Raw genomic sequence first — 22814 nt, forward strand, 5'->3', positions numbered from 1 at the left:
AGACCTCAGAAACTCATCTATCTCAGATCCTCGTAATCACAACGATACCAAGTATGGCAGTACTCCCGAACAATCTGCACCAGTACCGGGGACATCGGGGTTATCTCGCCACTACTAGTATTGAAGCAATTTTGAACATCCTTCGTCCTGAGATACTAAGAAAAATGAATGATAGCGATGTGCTCAAGAATCCCTTGGAGCTCAACTCCCCGGAATAAATTCAACACAGCAGGAGGCACCAAGACAGAACTCCGTCACATCGATATCATATAGATTCCAAAAATATCCGCGTGATCCTAGAAAAATTTGAGTGAGAAGAGGAGTAGAATTAAAATTATTATGTCAAGATTCCTCACCAGAGCATAGAAGAGGAGAAAAAAGAATTCTACTCTCTGATATAACTAAGACTCAAAATAGTTTTCACTAGACTCGACTCGGCCAAGTTCGATCAATCAAGGGGGCTCCTAGGTCGGTACTGCTCTGATACCAACTTGTCACGCCCAAGATGCGACCCTATCCTTAATTTGGCACGAGGGACTTGTCAGGGATAGAAGCGCATCTCGTCGTTTCGCAAGAATGAATATCGATAAAAGTACATGTACTGAAGAGAAGAGTATATGGAATTGGCTTACACTCGCCACAAGCTACATCAGAGTCACATCAGTACAATACATAATTATCATGAATAAGAGCAGGGTTCGACTACGGACAAAAACAAACGAGAAAAAGAAGAACGACGTCCATCCTTGCTATCCCAGGCTGCCGGCCTGGAACCCATCCTAGATCGATGATGAAGAAGAAGAAGCAACTCCAAATGAACAATCAACTCGCTCGCATCAAATAATCTTTACCTCTACCTGCAACTGGTGTTGTAGTAATCTGTGAGCCACAGGGGACTCAGCAATATCATTTCCAAAGGTATCAAGACTAGCAAAGCTTAATAGGTGAGGTAAGGTTAAATGGTGAGGCTGCAGCAAGCGACTAAGCAATATAAGGGGTGGCTAGCTTACGAGTACAAGAAATAAGAGGGGGAAAAACTACGCATAACAGACGTGAAGTACTGATGATCAAATGAATGATCCTGAACACCTACTTACGTCAAACATAACCCCACCGTGTCCTCGATCGGAGAAGGAACTCGTGAAAGAGACAGTCACGGTTACGCACTCAGTTGGCAAGTTTTAATTATGTTAACTTCAAGTTATCTAGAACCAGTGTTAAACAAAGTTTCCACGTTGCCACATAACCGCGGACACGGCTTTCCGAAAGATTTAACCCTGCAGGGGTCCTCCAACCAGTCCATCACAAATTACCACAAGCCGCATAGAAATCCTCGATCATGAAGCTCGCGATCTCGTCGGACTCCTTAATGGAAAACCTCAACTCTGAGAAATCCCAAAGTATCACCGGAATCCCGATGCACAAGGTATTTCGTAAAAGGTAAAACTAATCCAGCAAGGCCGCCCGGCGTGTCGACGAACCCGATAGGAGCCGCGTATCTCGTTCTCAGGACACGTCTGGATGAGCGCAGCGTACAGTGGCCTGATAGAAATCACCCGAGTTGCCCCGGGTTGGCCCCGCACACGACTCTGGTTTGGACCAACACTCATGAAGAGCACTGGTCCGGGGGTTGATTAATTATCCGCGGGTGCCGGCGGGTCCCTATGCAATTTATTAGTTGTTAGGCAAATGTAGTACCAGAGTTGGGCCTTGTCAGACCAGCTTTAATCTAAAACAAATTATCAAGGGGGTCCCCATAACAACCCCGATCGTGTTAGGAGCGCTCAAATATGGAACATAACACCAGTAGCCGAAACTAAGGGGGCAAAGATGGAACAAAACACCAGGCTAGAAAGGACGAGCCTTCCACCTTTTACCAAGTGTATAGGTGCATTAAATTAAATAGCATTTAATATGGTGATATAACAAGGAACCCAGGTTATCACCTGGAAGCAATTGCACCTGCAACTAGCAACGCTAACACATGGTTAAGCAAGCAGTAACATAGCCAATCAGTGGTTTGCTAGGTTGTGGACAGGTTGAAGGTTTTCGTGGCAATGTTGAGAGGCTGATATTTAACATGTGGTAGGCAATGAGACATAACGATAGAAACGATAACACTAGCATGGCAATGATAGTAATGGTATCTGTGGAAATGGTCATCTTGCCTGAGATCCCGCTTGGAAGAAGAACGACTCCATGAAGCAGACGAACCGATGTAGTCGACGGGTCCTCACTTCCGACATGCTTGTGTAACTCTAACGAGACGAAGGAAACCGAAAACAAGAATCAACACACGGTATTCACCTCACGATGCACAACACATATGATGCAATCCACATATGATGCATGAATTCAATATGGGTGCAACGACAGTCGCAAGCATTTCAAAACACGCAACCAACAAGATAAGATGAAACTACACAAGATTCTAAGAAAGACACATATAAGAAACTATCTAAACGGAGCAACGTTTCAACAACTATGAGCTAAACAAGAAATCACTACGATCTGCCCAAAACAGTCACATGGCATTTTTACACCCTCGAACAACTAGCTACACAAATCCAACAAGCTCAAACAAGGCATGAGACAGTAGAGGGCAAGAATCTCTAAAACATACAACTAATAACATCTAGCATGGAAGCATGGATCACTAGGCAAAGAACTCACAAAATGGCATCTCACACACAGTTTCAGACTTAGTGAAAATCACACATTGCTAGTGCAGTTTTCGATCTGAAGGCATATTGATAGCAGCAAAAGCATAAGCTACAGGACTCCAAATGGCATGAAATTTCACCACAAGGTAGAGAAACTTAAGGTATACAACTAACTCCATTGCACCAACCTCAAAGGAGTTAGAGATCACCAGATAAACTCATGCAAAGACAACAACAAAATATAACAGATTTCAGACTTCGAAATATTTCACCAACTCCAAATCAACACTATTTTCTAGCAAGTTGAGAGCAAGCAAACAACACCTAAACATGGATTTCTATTGCAACCAAAATTACCAGGGGCTAGTCTACACATCCAAGGGCATATCTCTAATTCACAACTCGATCATATCACGCACGGATTAAATCCCACAAAATAGCTAAGAGCACAACATGTCAAAATATCGCGCGCACTAACTTGCTCAAAAGCTAAAACTAAATGCACCAATAAATTCTATGGATTTTCCTACCCCGAAAACATATATAACATGTGGGGTTCGAAAAATTTAACTACGCCACCAAATATGCGAGAGGATGTCCGAAACGCGAAAGAATAAACTAGCGACGGAAACCTACATGCAAAAATTACCAACAACTATTCTAAAATACCTGGCAAGGGGTCCCTAAAAACCTGAGCATTTTATCTACGGCATTCGAGCAATCTGGACACGCACGAAAATTAATACGGGATAAATCCCTATTAGGACAGCACGCAAAACTAAGCATATGGCAAGTCAAATCACCTCAAACATGCATGCAAGTTACAAATTCATAATCTATTGGAAATTCTACACAATTTCTACACGAGATACATATACAACTCGCTCCGATCCGACATACGAATTAAAAACTACGGATGTTCTCATGTATCTATATTCCTGAGAATAACTAATTCGAAAACTCTAAAATAAAAATCTATTGGCCGAATTCTCCAACAGTTGGCCTACAGTACACGGGCGCAGGATAGTATCATTTGCCTGGGGCGAGGAATAGTGGCTCAGGGGGGGAGGGTGGGTTCTCACCTTGCGGGCCAAGGCCGAGGAGAGGAGGCGGAGATGCTGGGCCGAAACGGGGCGCTGGCCTGGGGAGCTACGGGGCCGGTCGGGGACGGAAGCCGATCGGTCAACGGGTCCCCGATCTCGAACCCAATCCACATCGCGAGGAGGAGGCAGGCGCGACCGAGGCGGCTGGCCGGCGGCGGCTTCATGGGGAAGGTGCGGCGAGCTCGGGAATGGGGGCTCCTCGGTCGGTCCTAGCCGGACCCGACCGGAACTCGTGGCTGGCGGCGGGAAGAAGGCTCCGGCGAGGGGCTGGTGCCGGTGGAGTTCCCGGCGAGCCGCTGTTGGGGCCGGCAACGCCGAAGGCGGGCGGAGGGAGGAAGTGCCGCAGCTCTCGGCCAGCGGAGCGTCGAGGAGCACGGCTGCTGCGGGGGCTGGCCACCTCGGGCAGGGAGAGGCTCGCGAACGGTGGCGGCGGATCGGCTCGGCCAGGCCCGATCTGGGCCTGGCGGGCCCGCGAGAGGAGGGGAGGAGAGAGCAGAGAGAGAGGTGGCTGCGTAGGGTTAGGTGGCGGCGCGGATTTCGAGGGAGAGAGAGAGGGTGGTTGGCTAAATTGATTTGGGGTCTATTTATAGACAAAGGGGGCTAGATTTAGCGATTTTTTGCCCCGGATCCAACCGCGCGATCGGAATCGAACGGTTACGAACGCGGGACGGGCTAAGTGGTCGTGTAGAGTAGGTTAGCCGGGGAAGAGAGGGAAACGGTGCGGCGCAGCAACGCGAATTAAAATACCGAAAAACGTCTCACGATAGACCGGAGACGGTGCCGCTACGGTCGACCGTTCGGGTACCAGACGGACTCCGATTGCGACGAAATTTGACAGGCGGCCTAGCTACAACTAATTAAGACCGCACGTCAAGTTTCAACCCAATCAGAGAAAGTTTTAAACACACTTTTAAAATCAGGATTTGACGATGTCGCGGGCGCGTGCGTGTGTGGTTGGACTCAGTACGGGCAACGACGAGAACCGGCGACTAATAACAGATGTAACTTTGAAAACTGGCGGCAACGGATGCCGATGCAATGCGGATAATGCGGATGATGTGATGATGATGCGATAAATAAAATAAACACACGACGAAAACGGAATAGAAGGGGAATCTTCTGGAACGTCGGTCTCGGTCTGTCACAGGAGGAGAAGATAGATAAGGTAAAAGCGAAGTGTACTCTGGCTGCCCTGAAGAAACCACCAAAGTCTCCGGCGAAAGGCAACTATGAGCGTATTATTAGAATGTCATTTATTGGAGCGGAGCGGTCGGGAAGTATTGTCGGTGATCAAAGGTTAGCAAAGCAACGAGCTGGGAAAAAGTTGCCCAGCTCGGCGAACAAGTGAACCAATCGCCCCCCCCCCCCCCGCTCAAGGTGTCTAGCGATATCGTCGCTAATCATCCGAGGATCTTGCCCAGTACCAATCCTGCAGATTACCTGCCCGACGATGCACATGAAACCTCTCGTCAAAGATGTCCATTCTCTAACAACGATGATGCGAAGATTCCATGAATGGTACATGGAAACCTGCAGAGAGTCTGGTGGCAGGAATAGTTTGACGCTGAGAGTTAGAAAGGAGCATGACCTCGTTGGAACTGAACTGTTGAATGTTCCATTTGAGGAGTTCTTCGTGTTTTTCAATCTAAAGGCCCTCGATAAATTAACGATCACTTGCTTATGCCTGTAAGTAGTACTACTTCTATCATTAAGTCTCTATATATAGGTCAGCTCTTTCATTGCATGTAATTTTAATTATCGTCACTATATTATGCAGATTGAAGATCATCGAATTGAAGAAAAGACAAATCGGTGATATTGGGTTCATTAACACAAATCTCTTAGATGCATTTATGGTTCAATATCATGCCAAAGATACCGAGGCTCTCCTGCTACAATCGTTCGTATTGAATCAAAACAAAGCTATAATACTCTTCCCTTACGAATTCCAGTGAGTGTTACTGTCTTGTGCATATTCGGTTTCCCTTATTAGTCAAGATTATAGTAATGTAATTGATCAGTTATGCATGCGTGCGCATCTTCCACTATATTCTCCTAGAGATTAACTTTAGCAGGGAAGAGTAACCGTCTTAGACTCGAGACGAAAAGATCCCAAGGAGTATGCGGACATGACTGAAATTCTAAAGAAGTAAGTTAAATCGATCAGTATGGCACCATATCGGCAACTTTGTTCATTTCCTCACATCAAGTAATTGTTTTCTTTGTCTGGCAGGGTTTGGAAAAAATTCACCTCAAAAACTCCGGGACTGCCGAAGAAGTTGCAATTTATACACCCGAAAGTAAGTACTATAGTAGCATGTTCCACGCATCTCCTAGTGATTCAAGCGCTAGTTTCATCAATACCATTTAGCATGCTTGCTAACTATCAGTTTGATTGACCTCTACTTCTTGTAAAGGGGTTGTGGCAGGAACCAGTGAATGATTACTGTGGATACTACATTTGCGAGTCCATCCACCACACGACCTGTGAGCGGGGCTACTCTGCAAAACAATATGAAGTGCGTAAATAATAATATTCACAATTTTATTTTATTACCATCATTTGTGTTCAGTTTCATCTATTCATATATATGTATTGACCCCCTTCTTCAAATTAGATATTTCAAATGCGGAATGAACTCCTACCAGCAGATCGTATGCGAGGAATTCAAGAGGAATTGGCGGCATTCTTTCTTGACCACGTGTTCGCTAAATACGGAGAATACCATGTGGACCCTAATCAGTTGGTTTATAATTAGGAGATTACTAGCAAAATATGTCCGTGCGTTGCAACGGGAGACAAATAAACTATGCGCTAGTGAAATAAGTATAACTCAATATCGTGACATATGAATATCTTCTATTTTTACACAGTGTCTCACCATGTTGCCACTTATTTTTTCCTTTCACCCTTGTTGATGATGGTGTGATGTCTACGTGATCATAGTGCATTCGACATGGTAAATCCCAAGGCTATGGGTTTGTCACTGCACGCTACACTTTTCATTATATTGTGCAAGAAAATGTTTAAAACTTTTAAAAAAATCTCATCGACCATGAATCACTTCCAATGCCCAGACAAATAAAGACTTTCAAAATCAAATCCTAGACATATTTTTTTAATCGGTGAACGCTTTTTTTAATAGACAAACACTATTTTAAAATTTTGTATTCTTTTGAATTGATCAGTTTTTTTCAAAAAAGAACTTATTTTTAAAAAAAATGTGTTTTTTAATTTATGTGAACATTTTCTAAAATTTCATGGACATTTGTTTTCGGAATTCTTAATATATTTTCAATACACTATCATTTTTCAAAATCATGAACATGCTTTTATTTCATGAATATTTTTTATAACTGGTGAACAATTTTGCAAAACTACCAACATTTTTATAATCCACAAAAAATTTATGATTTTCCTTAACATTTTTTTAATTCATATACATTTTATGAGTTCTTAAACATGGTTTTGAAAAATCGCAACTTTTTAAGATTTAAAATACTGAATTGGTTGAAAGAAGGAAAGAAAACATAATGAGAAAAGGAAAGAAAAAAATCAAATGAAAAATAGAGGAGTTAAGCCCCGCACATGGGCCGGCCCATTAAGGCATATGTGTGTGGGGTGTGTGTGTGGGGGGGGGTGTGTGGGGGGGGGTGTTGCGGGAGAAAAGGAAGAAAAATAGTAGCATCCGGGATTCGATCCCTGGTCTCCAATGTGAAAGGGATAGGCTTAACCACTCTACTACTCTTACATCTTTGGTTTTTAGTAGTATTGCGGTATAAAAGAACTTAGCACGACGAGACTTTGAAAAAACGAACCATTGCCTTGACTTACGGGTGGCATGGCTGGTAATTTATAGCAACTTTGAGGGTATTTTTCTAGACGGACGACAGAAGCATTAGATGCTTTATTAATAGGTAAAGATATTGTATATATGTAGCCAGTAGCGTCGGATAGATATACGAGAACTTGTTGTTCGACCAATCTCTCAGAGAAGGAGAGGTGGTCGATATCACTTCTCTCTGCATACATATGTTCATGACGATCTTCTGTTTCCTTTGTTTTCTTACTAGCTAACGTGTCTAGTCCTCTCTATACGTATAGTACGTAGCGTCGACCAAGCACGGAGATAAGAGAGGACACTTCTCTCTATTAATTAGCTAGCTAACACAATATATGAAACACCTAAATTAACCTCCCAAAACCCCCTAAACACCGCCCTTTAAAAAAACCATCACCTGAAATGCTGACGCGTGGATGCCTATTGGTCCCGGTTGGTGCCACCAACCGGGACCAAAGGGCCTCCTGTCTGGGCTCGCCGCAGCGGCCACGTGGAGACCCATCTGTTCCGGTTGGTGTAAGAACCGGGACTAAAGGCCGAGGGCATTAGTAACGACCTTTTAGTCCCGGTTCTAAAACCGGGACAGAAGGCCCTTACGAACCGGGACAAAAGGCCCTTTTTCTACTAGTGCAGGCCGACAACGGAGGGGGAGCGGATGGGGCGGCGGCACAAACCCTAACACCGCCGCATCGCTTCTGAGGTCACGTGCGACGGGGAGACGAGGGGAGGGATGGGATTACGGGAGGTAGCGGAAGGAGGTGAGCGGATCGCAGTTGAGGACGTGGGTGCGTGGTCATGTAGAGGGTTTTCCCTATGAACCGGTTTTTCTGTATTTAATCGTTTGGTTTATGGAGGGATGAAAAAAATCGGTAAAAGTGCTAGCGCTAGGAAGGGGTCGCACGAGGTTGAACCATCACGACGGCAGATCCCCTTTAATAATAGAAAAGATATGGTGAAGTGTCAACTGCCTGTTCGATCTTGTTACATTTGCCCAATACGTCAATGCCTAATGGTGAAATCAACTATTTCTTTTGTAAACTAATAGTGACCTGAAGCATTTTATATTACTTCTTTCGTTGTTACATATAAGTTTTTTTAAAGTTTTCACTAAAATATACATATGGATAGATATACTTTAGAAAGTTGATACATTTATTTTGCTTTCTATGTAGTCCATCTAATTCTTCGTAAAAAAAAAAGTCCATCTAATGAAATTTTTAAAAAGACTTATATTGAAAACAGAGGGAGCAGTTTACACTTTACACAGCTGTACCATCGAGATCAACCCAGATGCTATAGTCTACCCTCTCTGTCCCCCAATATCCCCTTGCTTCTTGGATTTGTCCCAATTCGTGAGACCATATGCCCGTGCCACAGTTGCCGGTCTTAATACCCGTGGATCCTTGTTTCGGCAGGAAGGCGAGTTCACCGTCGCGCTGAACAACATCAACATGGACTGTCTCCGGCCAGTCGTGCAGTCTCGGAACAAAGATCTTGTTCTGCATCCACTTGAGCTTGGTCTTCTTCATCAACGTCGTGCGCGTGCCGGTGAACAAGGCTCTTCCCTCGAGGCTCTCAACCTTCTTCCACTCCATCGTGCGCTTGTCGAGCTCGACGACGTCGACCGGCGTCCCGCGGCGGCCAAACAGGACGGCCATTAGCTTGCCCCGGTCATCGTGGACGAGGTATTTTTCTTCGTGTTCGTCAGACCCGAAGCTCAGGGGCTTGTCGAGAACTCGGAAGCTTTGAGCGTGCCCGTCCTCTTTGTACACGCCCAGCCTCCCGTCTTCTCCTAGGATGTACATGGCGCCGTCGTGGAGGACCGGGTTGCAGTTCGGCGAAGCCATGATCCATGGCTTGTCGAGATCAAACTCTTTATTGGCCCAATCACCCCATCCGGCGGTGTTGTTTTTGATCGAACGGACGATCTGCACCCTGTCGAACTTGGGGTCAACGGCGTACATCGTCCGGTCGCCGTCGTAGACGACAAAGTCGTAGGCGGCACGGAACGCCTCATCAATCGGTGGCAGCTCCTGGGCTGCGCCGCTCATGAGTTGGAGGTCGAGGATTCGGAGGTTGTCCAGGCGCAACGTCAGGTGCTGTCCGGTAGCGCAGCCGATCATGGCTCCCGGCAAGGTGTTGCCGGCAATCTCGAAACTCTTGTGATAATAGGGGCTGTAGTAGCGGGCATTGGTGGTTCCAACGTTGGAGGAGCTGAGCAGGAGCGGGGTTATCCACAACGGATAGAAGGGCGACACGGCGGAGCGCCATTGCTTGCACACCAAGGAGAAGCTGGGATGGCTCGACCACCGCAGACGGTTCAGAATCAGAACCAGCAGGTCCGCCGGGAGAGACGACCAGCAGTCCGCTTCTTGCGACGTCGCCGGCTCCATCTCGCAGTCGCGCAGGAACTAGCGTCGCGTCGCGTCGACTTACTTAATACGCCTTGGTGTTATTTTTGTTCCTCTCACAACGGGAAAAAGAATAGGAAGCGTTATGGAATTTTACCTGATATTGTACTTGGACTCTTTTTTTTACAACATTATTGTACTTGAACTCTTCGAGATATTGGGAGTTTGAATTTTATAATCTATATACAGCAGCAGATATATTGGTACCTCTCCCCAAGGCGCTGGATCTCGCTAGACTTTACATTGGATCGATCGGCAAGTAATAGCGAGGCCGCGGCCATGGCGCAACGAAGTCCGGATGCGTTGGCGGACCAGCCGGACGTGTCGCCGGTGTCACTGGATCCAAGCCTTGCGCCGCTTCTGCTGTTCGACCGTGGTGATGACACCGTGTTCTTTTACAGTATACCCAAGGGCAAGTTGCTGAGCAGGTCCAGGAGAGCCGCCGGCCTCGCCGGCCACCGTTACTGGGTGACACCGCAAGGCTGGCTGCTGATGCTGCATCTCGAATCGCGCGACACCTTCCTGTGGAATCCGTGGAGCCTCGAGAGAATTGGCCTCCACACTGACCAGGACAATCTCCTTGACGGCCTAGGACTAGGAGACAGTAGATGCCTGCTCTCCCGGAGGCCGTCGTCTGATGCAGCAGATGATGCACACTGCGTCGTGCTCCTGCTAGACCGTGAAAAAAACGTCTTCTACTATTGCCGTCCGGGACCAGGAGGCAGCCGATGGCTCAAGCAGGCGCACGAGCAGAATTGCTTGACGAACAGTAGTTGCCTTGCCGTTGCAACGGCTGGTGAAACATTCTGCTCATACGAAATCAGCCAGATTGTGACGCTCGAGTTTTCTCCCGACCCAACCATCACGACGCATGACCTGTTGGAAGACAGAGTCATGCCCACGGTGTACAGCATGTGCACTGATGTCGTCCTAGAGCACAGGGCGGAGCTCTTCAGCCTAGTGTTCTGCCACCCCGTGCGATCTTGTCGAAGAGTTATGCAGATCGTGGTGCGCAAGCTGGATCTCTCCACGGGAGCTTGGCTGACAGTGGACACGCTAGGCGATGCCGTCTTCCTCGTCGATTGCACCCGCCGTTACGGGGTGTCGTTTGATGCCCGCCAGGTTGATGGTCTAGGAAAGGGGAACCACATATACTTTCTGACTTACGATGACAAGGCGTTGTATGTGTATGACATCGAGCGGGGAACTACTGTCATGCATGATCCTGGACTCGATCTACAGGATTCTCATGTACCTGAATTTGTAATGCCTCTCGTCTAAGCTTACTGCTTTATAAGTTACAGAAAAAGATAGTCTCCTGAAACCAGAAAGCTTATAATTTTAGTTGAGTTATAAATACATCGCGGATGTTTTAACTTATCACGTCCGGTAATTTTAATGTCTAAAGTTATAAAATAAATAAAAGTAATGTTATAAAATAAATAAAAGTAATGTTGTAACTTGTCCGACTGCGTAAATACGGTGGCTCCTACAATATTTGGGCATATGCATTGCCTGCATGGGGAGCCAGTATGGTGACGGCCTGCATGTCATTGGTCGAGAGCATTTTTTACAGCCAACCCCCTCACATAATTGTATCGCATACGGATGTAGATTAATGGGTCCAACCTGTCAGGTTTGGGTCCCACATATCAGCTGCACCAAGCACGGTCGTAGGTGCAAATTACAGATATAACACAATTCATAATAATAATATAATGCAAGATATTAAAGAGAAATAAGAAAGAAAAAAGGATCCAAAGTTTTGAACCCAGGAGCTCATATGTGCCACCCTTGCAATCTAGTCGATAAACTAGGCAAGATTTCATGTTTATTTAGAGCATCTAGTTGAAACTTTCCTATGGATTTATTTGTCTCGTCCTTTAAAAGATGCAAACATTATTTCTCTATTTTAGGCATCACATGGTGTCGTGCTTCGTGGTTATATTCTTCACCGAGCGACCTCTGCTAAACACACAACACACCATTGGATGCCTCAACGAGATAATTTATTTCTTAAATGTTTTAGTATGGAGTGAGACTTAGAACAACTCCAACAGGACGATTCATTTTATCCGTTTTGACCGTCCGAAAACAAAACTTGACCCAACAGGACGACCCAAATGGACGGACATGTCCGCCTGTCCGTTTATTATCCTCCCTGACCCAGACTAGACATGGTTTGGCATTAGATCTGGATAGTCCTTGACGCTTAAGCAAGACGTTGTGCTGCTCCCAGTGAACAACGCATAGTCCCCTATCTCTTTTACGTTGACACACTTCTGCTCATCGAAATCAACCCTGTACACTTTGATTTCAGTGACCCACTCCCGACAGCTAGGTTGTTCATGATCATGATTTAGAAACTGCCTCCTATAATGTTTTGGAGGACATCTCCCGATTGTGCCTGGACATCGTGACAATTCGAAACCGTCTGGATTGTTTGGGGTAAGAGCCTTTTGTGGATCACACACGGTTCATGTAGATTGTACGCGTCAATCGCGCCTTCTTCGGTCGGTGCGTAGAACCACCCGTCGTCATGGTATACACAGTCTCTGTAGTAGCTAGATACGCCGAGCCAATTTCAGTTCCAGCCGTCATCTCCTACCTTGGCAAACGAGAGTTGCCCGTACGGCTGGTGGATGAGCATGACGATGCATCCACCTACCGTTGGATCACACGATAAGGTCGCCTTTAAATAGAGCATGTGACCGTAAGCCTCCAAGGACCATATGGTGGTGCCCTCCTCCACCACCCTCGGAAGCTCTCCTTCGTAGTAAAACACATAGTACCTTTCAAGAACCCCGTCGTCGTTCAGGACTGGTATGACTGTGAGAATAAGTAGGGTAGAAACGTATGCCTTACCGGCAGGGACATATGCGTGTTATATAGGGCTTAAAGCCAACCGAATACACAAGATTACATGAGATAAGAAGTGGTTAGGATTGATCTTTATCTATACAAGATCTATCTACAAGATCTATCTACAAGATCAATCCTAACATTCTATCTATAAGTTAAACACACGCACCCCTAACATAATTATAGTGTCTAACATTCCCCCTCAATCACAACTGATCCAAGTTGAGATGGCGACGAAATTCCTCTAACTGCCGAGCTGTTAAAGGTTTAGTGAAACCATCTGTCACTTGATCACCAGTAGGAATGAACCGAATATTTAAGAGCTTCTGAGCAACACGTTCACGCACAAAGTGATAATCAATTTCAATGTGCTTTGTGCGAGCATGGAAAATGGGATTAGCGCACAGATAGGTAGCACCCAAGTTATCACACCAAAGTGAAGCTGATGGAGGATGAGGAATACCCAATTCAGTCAAGAGATTTCGTACCCAAATAATCTTAGCAGTGGCATTAGCAAGAGATTTATATTCTGCCTCAGTACTGGAGCGTGAGACAGTAGGTTGTTTGCGAGCAGTCCAAGACACCAAGTTACTCCCAACAAAAACAACAAACCCACCAGTAGATTTTCTGTCATGAGGGCATCCTGCCCAATCAGCATCAGAGAAGGCACTTACCAACATAGAATCAGACTTGCGAATACGAAGTCCATGCGTTAAGGTGCCTTGCAAATACCGAAGAATACGTTTGACAGCAGTCCGGTGTACAGAAGTAGGTGCATGCAAAAATTGACAAACTTTGTTCACTGGAAAAGAGATATCAGGACGAGTTAATGTCAAGTATTGCAAAGCACCAACAATATTGCGATACTGAGTAGGATCCTCAGGCCCAAGGGGATGACCATAAAACAATGACAATTTCTCAGAAGTGGACAAAGGTGTGCTAACTGGTTTGCATCCTGGCATAGCCACACGTTGAAGCAGTTCAAGAAGGTACTTGCCTTGAGATAAAATAATGTCATTACCAGCAGGTGTTACCTCAATACCAAGAAAATAGTGGAGAGGACCAAGATCTTTGAGAGCAAAGTCCATGCGAAGATCAGTAAGAAGAGCTTCAACTGCTTGAGGAGATGAACTAGTAACAATAATGTCATCAACATAGATGAGCATAAAAATAGTGACACCAGCCCGAGAGTAAAGGAATAGTGAGGTATCACACTTTGAGGGAACAAAGCCAAGGGGCTGCAATTTAACATATAAGTGAGAGTACCATGCTCGAGGTGCCTATTTCAGACCATAAAGTGCTTTATCAAGTTTACAAACTAAGGTGGGTGATCGAGGGTTCACATACCCAGGTGGTTGTTTCATGAAAACAGCCTCTTCTAGAACACCATGTAAAAACGCGTTCTTAACGTCCAACTGTCGCATGCACCAATTTCTAGAGACAGCTATAGAAAGAATTACCCTGATAGTTGCAACTTTAACAACAGGACTGAAGGTATCCTCATAGTCAAGACCATAGCGTTGTTTAAAACCTTTGGCTACCAAGCGTGCTTTAAACCGGTCAATGCTACCATCAGATTTCCGTTTGACCTTATAAACCCATTTGCAGTCAATAATATTGGTACCTTTTGTGGGTGGCACAAGATGCCAAGTACGATTTTCCATGAGGGCACGGTATTCTTCATCCATTGCAGCTTTCCAGGTTGGATGAGCAAGGGCCTCCTGTAGATTCTGTGGTTCACCTGTGGCACAAAAAGAACCCCAACGAATACATCCATCCTTATATTGTTTGGGTTTGAGAATACCACTGCGCGATCGTGTATGAGTACGAGATGGAGGGGCGGTGGCGGTGGCGGAAGCATATGTTGATGAAGACGACGTGCAACAGGAGTATCGAAGGAGACCGACGGGGAGGCACGAGGCGCGATGTCGGTAGGAGCTGAATGCAGCGAATCAGAGGCCGACAAGTGGCCAGGTGTAGATGCTGTCGGGGACGAGGTGGCCACCTGCGGCTCCAATTCCCGAGGCGATGAGGGGGCCACCTGCGGGTCAATCTCCCGAAGGTGGCGCTGGGCACAGTCGGAGTCAGGTGCGTCAGAGCGCACCGCACCTGGGGAGGCGACGCGGTTGCTGTCGGGTAGCGTCCCCGGACCCAAGGCGGAGTCAGGTTGCCGCGCAAGTCGGGCGACAGCCGGATCCTGGGTGGCTGGGACCGGCGAACGCGGTTGGTGCAGTCGGTGCGACGCGGGCGCACCTGACACGGAGGATCCCGGGGCACAGCTGGCAGGTGAATCAGCCCGTGATCCCGAGGCGGATCTGGCAGGTGAATCTGCCCCGATGGTCGCCCTGCCCGGATTTTCTATGGCTGCGGACGCTGCATCATTTTGTATCTGCATAAAACCATGACTATCTGCTACAGGAGTTTCATCAGTATTAGGCAAATTGTCAGTAGAAATTGACACAATATCGGTGCACACTTCTTTCGGAGGAGTAGCAGGCGGGGGATTAAGTAGAAAGGAGGGGAGAAGAACAAGCTCCGCGCGAAGTTGTGCACCTGCATTGGGGTGTAAAGCAGCAAAGAGAAAAATATGCTCATCGAATATAACATCACGGGAGACATATACATGACCCATGGAGACATCAAGGCACTTATAGCCTTTGTGAAGAGAGCTATAGCCGAGAAAAAACACATTGCTTGGAGCGATATTCAAGTTTGTGTTTGTTGAACGGGCATAGGTTCGGCCATACCGCACACCCAAAAATGCGAAGTGATGAGTACTCAGGGGTGGTATGAAACAGACGCTCGAGAGGTGTTTGGTTGTGGATGACGCGGCTAGGGACTCCGTTGATTAGATGAACAACGGTGAGGAATGCCTCATCCCAAAATTTAAGAGGCATGGAGGCATGGGCTAATAGAGATAGACCAACTTCGACGATATGGCGGTGTTTGCGCTCAGCGGAACCATTTTGCTGGTGGGCGCGAGGGCATGAGACATGATGGGTAATACCAATACGCTCAAAAAATTGATTCAACTTTTGGTACTCGCCGCCCCAATCAGTTTGCATGGCAATATTTTGCGATCAAACAAACGTTCAACAAGTGCTTGAAAGATATGAAATTTTTGAAACACATCAGATTTATGTTTGATGAGGTAAATCCAACTGAACTTGCTAAAATCATCGATGAAACTGACATAGTATTTTTGTCTACCAACAGAGAGAGGCCCAGGGCCCCATACATCCGAAAAAATAAGCTCTAAAAGAGTTGTTGACACACTAGTGGAACGAGGGTATGGTAATTGATGGCTTTTGGCCATCTGACACGCATCACACACAAGGTGATGATCTGTTTTATTTGACACTGGAAGATTATGGTGGCGAAGGATCTGTTGCACGATCGGAAGGGATGGATGACCTAGGCGCCTATGCCACCTAGAGGTAGATGGTTTGACAACGCCAAGGATCTGCCGTCCAGAACCAGCCGGTTGTCCATCAACAGGATCGATACAATCCACCTCTACTTGGCCCGTGAAGAATTGTTCTCCCCGTTTTCTGGTCGTTCACAGAAAAGAACTCCGGGTAAACAATAAGGTAAGCATGATTATAATGTGATGCCTAGTCTCTTTCATTAGATCGGTCTTTTGGTTGCATTGGCTAGAACATGCACTTCTACATGATATCAGAGTCAAGAGGTCTCGAGTTCAAGAACCAGCTGATGCAATTAAATTGCAGCCCATTTTTGATCCACGTTTAGGCCTGAGGGAGCCACACGTGAGCGCGATCGTCGCCGGTGATCGGGTTGAGCAACGTCAGCTCGGACGTGCCGTCCATGGTGACCAGCCACCCGTGCGACGACCCGATCCAGTTTCTGATGGGAGGTTTTTCGGGGAGCGCCAGCATGGGGTAGGACCTTCGCTCGGAGAGGCTGTACATGCCTCGGGATTTGAGCCCGCCGGCAGGCTAGTTGCAATAGAGTAAGTAGGGCGTTTGGCGGGGAGGGTAGATACCGGTGCGGCGTAGCGAGGAGTATGCCGTGTGCCAGACCGTGCAGACGGCGGCGGACCGGAGGATGTCCGGGAACTCGAGCAGCGTGAGCACGTCGCACAGTATGTCGGCTGGGAGCTCCGACCAATCTGGAGCGGGAGATGGAGCTTCCAATCGTCGTGGGTAATGGAGAAAGAGCAGGTGGAATACAACAGCTGGGGGAGGCAAACTATGTCAGCGTTCGTTGTACTTATAGGTCCTTCGATCCGGTAAAGAATTGGAATTCGATGTGATAGATCGAGTCGGGTCGGGGAACCCTCAATCAACCCAGCTTGGCATGATGGAATCCGAACACTGGCACAAATTCCATTAAAAGCCACAAGATTGGCTTAGGCCCTGTTTGGATTGTAGTTTTCCTGCTAAATACACTTGTAAAAAATACAGACGTTTCCTGGTCGTTTTGATTTCTGACTAAAAATTGTTCTAGTCCAGTAATTTACACCGGTAAGTTAAATACGTCTGTATTAGAATATGCATGATACTAGTATATGATACTACGCATTACAACCAGCCTAAAGACGGATGATACATCAATAGAATACCAATGGTCACACGATGCTGAAACTGGAAGATCGAGCGGAATTTCAAATGATCTGTCAATGCAGTACTCATTGATGACCGTTGATCACGATGTTCACACCAACTGAAAAATGCTTCGTATTTCCAACTCCCAACGTCATCATCAATGGTGACTGCAATATCTCTTCACCCGAAGAGTCCACTCGTAAGCTCAAGGATTACGTCCTGGATGGAATAAAATCGCCGCAAAGTGTATCCCCCCAACAATCTTGCTCACACAGACACCATTCTCCCTCCGCTACTCTCCTCTCGACCTCTCGTGCTACTTCTTCACTGCTTCCTCCACCGTATCTCTCCCGCTTTCTTCACCATGGCAAGCACCCGCACGAACCTCACCGATGTTGTCCGCTCGGTGCAGCTGCTCAGGGTGAACGGCTACTGCATGACCAAGACCATGGACAGCCTCGAGGGCTGCATCAAGTCCAGGTGGAACGTCTGCGGATACGACTGGGAGATCCGCCTGTACTCCGCAGGGCTGCCCGGCCACCATGCCATGTACCTTTCATGGATAGCGGTGGAGCTCTTCTTCCTTGGCGAAGCCCGCACGCGCAACGTGAAGGCGACTTTCAGCTGTCGCCTGGTAGATCCGAGGGGAAAGCTTAAACCATCCGAAGAAAGGAGTCATGCTGGAAAGTTCAGGAGCCAGCAGGACACGTCGCGTCCAATTCTGCTCATTGAAAGAAGCGCCCTAGAAAAGTCGGGCTATCTCAGGGACGATTCGTTCACCGTGCAGTGCGCCATCACAGTGCTCAAGGACATACCCGATCTGCCTGCAACGATCTCGGTCAGGGGAATAACGGAGGTGCCATCGTCAAACTTGCACCGGCACCTCGGCGAGATTTTGGAGAGCGGGACCGGAGCGGACGTCACGTTCATTGTCTCCGGCGAGTCCTTCGCCGCGCACAAGGCCATACTCGCCGCAAGGTCCCCCGTGCTCATGGCCGAGTTCTTCGGGGAAATGAAGGAGAAGAGAACTGGACGGGCCGAGGTCAAGGACATGAAGGCGGCGGCATTCAAGGCCATGCTGCACTTCGTCTACACCGACACGGTGCCCGAACTTGCTGACGAGAAGACGGAGACGGTGACGGCTATGGCTCAGCATCTGCTTGCTGCTGCTGACAGGTACGGGCTTGACAGGCTCAAGCTGATTTGTGAAGGCAGGCTCTCTGGTGGCATCAGCGTCGACACGGCGGCGACGACTCTGGCTCTAGCGGAGCAGCATAACTGTTCCCTGCTCAAGGCGCAGTGTTTGGAGTTTATAGTCAGAACTCCGGCGACTCTTGGTTCTGTCATGGCAACGGACGGGTATCAGCACCTGGAGGCAAGCTGCCCCTCGGTGTTGCGCGAGCTTCTCAAGTCCGCTCGTGGCAGAAAGCGTAGCTTCTTCTCTAGCTAGTGCCAAGGTCCAATATTGGCATGCCCGTGTGTGCATCGTGGCAAGCAAAAAATTAAACCGACGGGGTAAGAGCATCTCTAGCAAACGTTGTGATCCGTAAAATAATCATCAAAATATGGATTGGCGTAAAAAATGCTGCCCGATTAGATCCGCAAACGCGTTGGATCCATAAAAGTTTTTCCAGAACACGGTAAAAGTTCGCTCTCAACCTTTAGATTCACAGGGTGAGATGCCGACCCGAGCTCGCCCCCTATCCGCAGCGAGATTTAGCGTGAGGAAAATTTCCGCGTGGCCGTTCCCATCCCCCCCTCCTCGACAGCCATTGCCTCGCCACCGCGCGCTCCGGTCCATCTTCCCCGCCATTCTTCGTCGCCATGGAAGCCTCCTAGCCGTCCCCCGTCAACGTGGAGGACGCGCACGCGCAATCCCCTCCGACGCGCCTACCCGCAAGCGGTAGGGCAACGTTATCGTGCAGGGCGACAATTCGGTTGGCCCCGTCGGAAAGGCACGCGTGTCGGTCGCCGCCACCGCTATGGGATCTGCCCGGCCGCCGGCGAAGAAGATGAGCAAGGTTTTGGGCGTGAAGCGGAAAAAAGTTCCTACGAAAAAGCCGGCGTCTTCGTCCACTCCCTCCGCCCCGACGAGATGTTCCGCGACGATGCCTTCAACGACGCTACTTCCATCGTAGGTGAGGTGTTTGATGAAATGGCTAGGAGGTATGCATCTTTGATCCCTTGTTCTTGCTTCGTTTTTCGCCATTGTGGTATCTCGTGACTTGATGCCACCCAATGAAGCGGCGGTTCGAACAATGTCGTTGCCGAGTTTGTGAACTTGTTGGACACCAACGGCGTCGACATCGATCAAGCCTCGTTCGCTGATTTTGATTACAATGAAATGGAGGGTGACGTGGATGATCACGATGGTGAAGATGAAGTGAAGGAGGTAGATGAGGGGGCGTATCAGCAAGCGCAAGCAAAAAAGCGTGAGATAGAAGAACTACACAATCTTGGAAGATCAAATCTTGATCAAGGCTTGGAGTGCGGTGTCTATGGATGCTTGCACGGGTACGTTTCAAACCTTCAAGAGATATTGGCAAAGAATCGAAGGTCAATGCTTCCGCATGATGGCCAAGCATCCCAATAGGACACCACGAACCTTTCGGTCACTCCAAGGTCGTTGGGAGACGTGATCAAGCTGATTTGTAGCTATTGGGCAGCTTGCTTGGAACAAGTTCGCAATGCACCTCCAAGTGGAACCGTGGAATCCGAATATGTGAGTTCGTGTTCACGTCCTAAGTTGTGCACATCATTTGTGTGATATGAAGTGATTGCATCATTTGACTTTGTTTTAGTTGTGTAGGACAAAATTGCCCAACAACGGTACAAAGAGATGGAAACTTCCCAAAGTATTTTTTTTAAACTAGAGCATTGTTTGGATATGCTTAAAGACTACGACAAGTGGAAGTTGATTGACAAAGAATCTCCACTGAAGAGAGGTTCATTTATGAACATGGATGGAGATGAAGATGATGATGGCTCAAGAAACTTGAACAAGCCCGATGATGACAAGAAGACAAAGGAGACGATCAAGAGGGAACACGAAGCATCGAGCTTGCCGGACAAGATAGATGCCATGGTGCAATCAAATGAGTTGATGCTAGCAAAGACATTGGAGACAAATAAAGAGTTGGCCGAGAAGAAGGCACGACAGAAGCAAGAGAGGTGACAATTGCTCAAGGACGAGGGGTTGCGTAAGGCGGCCATTAAGGAGAAAAGAGCATGTGCCGCTGAGAACAAAGCCATGTCCAAGCTTCTTGCCGAAGAGAATAGGATCATGACATTGAACCGCAATGACATGAAAGACATCAGCAAACAATGGCATGAGATGGCAAGGAGAGACATCTTGAAGAGGAGAATGCTTGTGTCGGCTGGTGCGTGTTACAATGTCGGTGATGTTTTCTCATCGAGATTTGGAACCAATGTTGCTGATGATTCCGGTGTCGGAGTTGGAACAAGTGCCGGCCATTGATTTGGGGGCGGCGATGACCTCGATGAAGGTGATGCGGAGTGAAGAGCGACCAAGATGATGGCGGTCGTGGTCGTCGCTTTTGCATGAAGTCCTTTTGCGTTTTTTCTACAAAACTATGCTTTTATTTGCGTGTGAACTACGTTTTATTGTTTGAACTTGAACTCATTTGTCCGAATCTCTTTCAAATTCGCTTATTGGGGGTTTCCAGTTTGCGGCTCGACGTAAAAAGCATCTTCTGCGAATTTTTTTTTACGGGTCAGTTTTGCGGGGTCTGATTATATCCTTGCCTGCACCGGTCCGCAAAGTCGTTTTTTCATAAACTGTAAACATATTTTACGGATCGGCGTTATACCAGAGATCTGCTAGAGATACTCTAACACAGACGTTTGAAGGGACACCTCGCAAGGTCATTTCTACTGGAACCGGCACCTACCGGTGATCTTCTCATCAATGAGGTGTTGCCACACGTAAATTATTCATTGGAAAAAAAAATCTATTCTAAGCATGCACGCGGCATCCATGTCCGAATAATATAGTAAGTAGTTTTTTCTTAACTACAATTATTTAGATAGAGAAAAGTACTTTTTAATAAGACCGTCCGCATGCATGCCGTATCTCTCGTCTCTCTCTCTCTCTCTCAAACAAATTCATCCATTTTATCTTTATTTAAAAGTTTAGGTGGATAATATCTCTAACAGTAATTTTCTATTATTGTATTTATATATGTATTCGAATTCATGAACATGTGATCTCTAGAACATGACCATTTTTTAATAATTTTAACTAGTTTAATTTTTTCTATTTAAATCATAGCAAACTTAAATTTCACTTATTTCCAATTTACTTCTTCAAAATAATTGGAATTGGTTTTGGGTCTAGCAATTTTTTTTTCTGAAATAAGTTTTCTAAAACTAGTTTGTCCAAACTTTGAAACTGTTTATTTCAAAACATTTTGGTAATTAATGAAGTAAGTTTTGTGAAATGAGTGAAGTCAGTTCTTTAGAAATGAGTGAAATCAGTTTATGAAAGTAGTACTTTTTTTAAGTATATGAAACATATTTCACCGTGTTTTGTCAAGTTTGCATATTACAGATTTACAGTGGATAAAAAAAACTCAAAATTGGATATTTACCAAATGTGAAACTTCTATTTTTCAAAAGACAATATTTCAATTAAATGAGTGTGATTTGTTTTTCTAATGAGTGAAATATATCTAATGCCATTGAGTGTAATGCGTGTCCTGAAATGAGTGAAATCTATCTTTTATAAATGAGTGTGTTGTAATGAACGAGTGAGTGAAATCCATTTTTTTGTAAGTGAGTGAAATATCAGCGAGTGATGCTTTCCCAAAATGCTGAAATCAGTGAAATATGCTTTTTGAAATGAGTGAAATTAGTTTATTTAAAATACATGAACCAGGTGTTTTCGTAATGAATGAAACTCTTTATTTAAACACATGAAAATAGTTTTCTCGAATGATGAAATGTGCACTCAAAACGGAGTTTGATTCAAAAGATATCTAACATCCAAAATTTTAGTGTTAAATTAAATAGAAATCTTTCGCACGGGGAAAGAGAGAATACTTTAGAGCAAATATAGCACTGCACAACCATGGTCGCCCCGGTAAAAAATTGCACCCCAAACAGGGCCCACGTTTGTATTCTATAGATATAAGAGCAATTTCAATGGGGCGACCCATTTCGTCCGTCGTCGTCCGTTTGGGTCGGTGCGGACAAAAATGATGGCCCAACGCGCCGGCCCATTGCCAAAACGCGTCCGGGCCGACCCATTTTCGGCCCAAATTTAGGACTGAAATGCGTCGGCGCGGAAGCGAAGTGGACGCGCGCGCGTCCCCTCGGTATCCGCCCCAACAACCGCGGTCAACAT

General features: G+C 46.5%; 1 protein-coding gene across 1 annotated transcript; it reads left to right on the plus strand.

The window, feature by feature from the left end:
- Positions 1-15867: 15867 nt before the first annotated feature.
- On the plus strand, positions 15868-20624 carry LOC123409279 (BTB/POZ and MATH domain-containing protein 1-like). The gene is made up of 5 exons (XM_045102222.1): positions 15868-15881; positions 17822-18879; positions 19405-19615; positions 19694-19841; positions 20259-20624. The coding sequence occupies exons 1-5, from the start codon at positions 15868-15870 to the stop codon at positions 20622-20624; spliced, it is 1797 nt and encodes a 598-aa protein (XP_044958157.1).
- The last annotated feature ends 2190 nt before the right edge of the window (positions 20625-22814 follow it).

The sequence above is a fragment of the Hordeum vulgare genome, chromosome 7H (genome assembly GCF_904849725.1).
Source record: "Hordeum vulgare subsp. vulgare chromosome 7H, MorexV3_pseudomolecules_assembly, whole genome shotgun sequence".
Lineage (NCBI taxonomy): Eukaryota > Viridiplantae > Streptophyta > Magnoliopsida > Poales > Poaceae > Hordeum > Hordeum vulgare.

Excerpts from the sequence above, each read along its gene's own strand:
- LOC123409279 (XM_045102222.1), top strand. Across the intron at positions 18,880-19,404 it reads GTCCGCTCGTGGCAGAAAGC|GCACGCGTGTCGGTCGCCGC; the intron begins GTAGCTTCTTCT and ends CCCGTCGGAAAG. Across the intron at positions 19,842-20,258 it reads GTGAAGATGAAGTGAAGGAG|GACAAAATTGCCCAACAACG; the intron begins GTAGATGAGGGG and ends TTAGTTGTGTAG.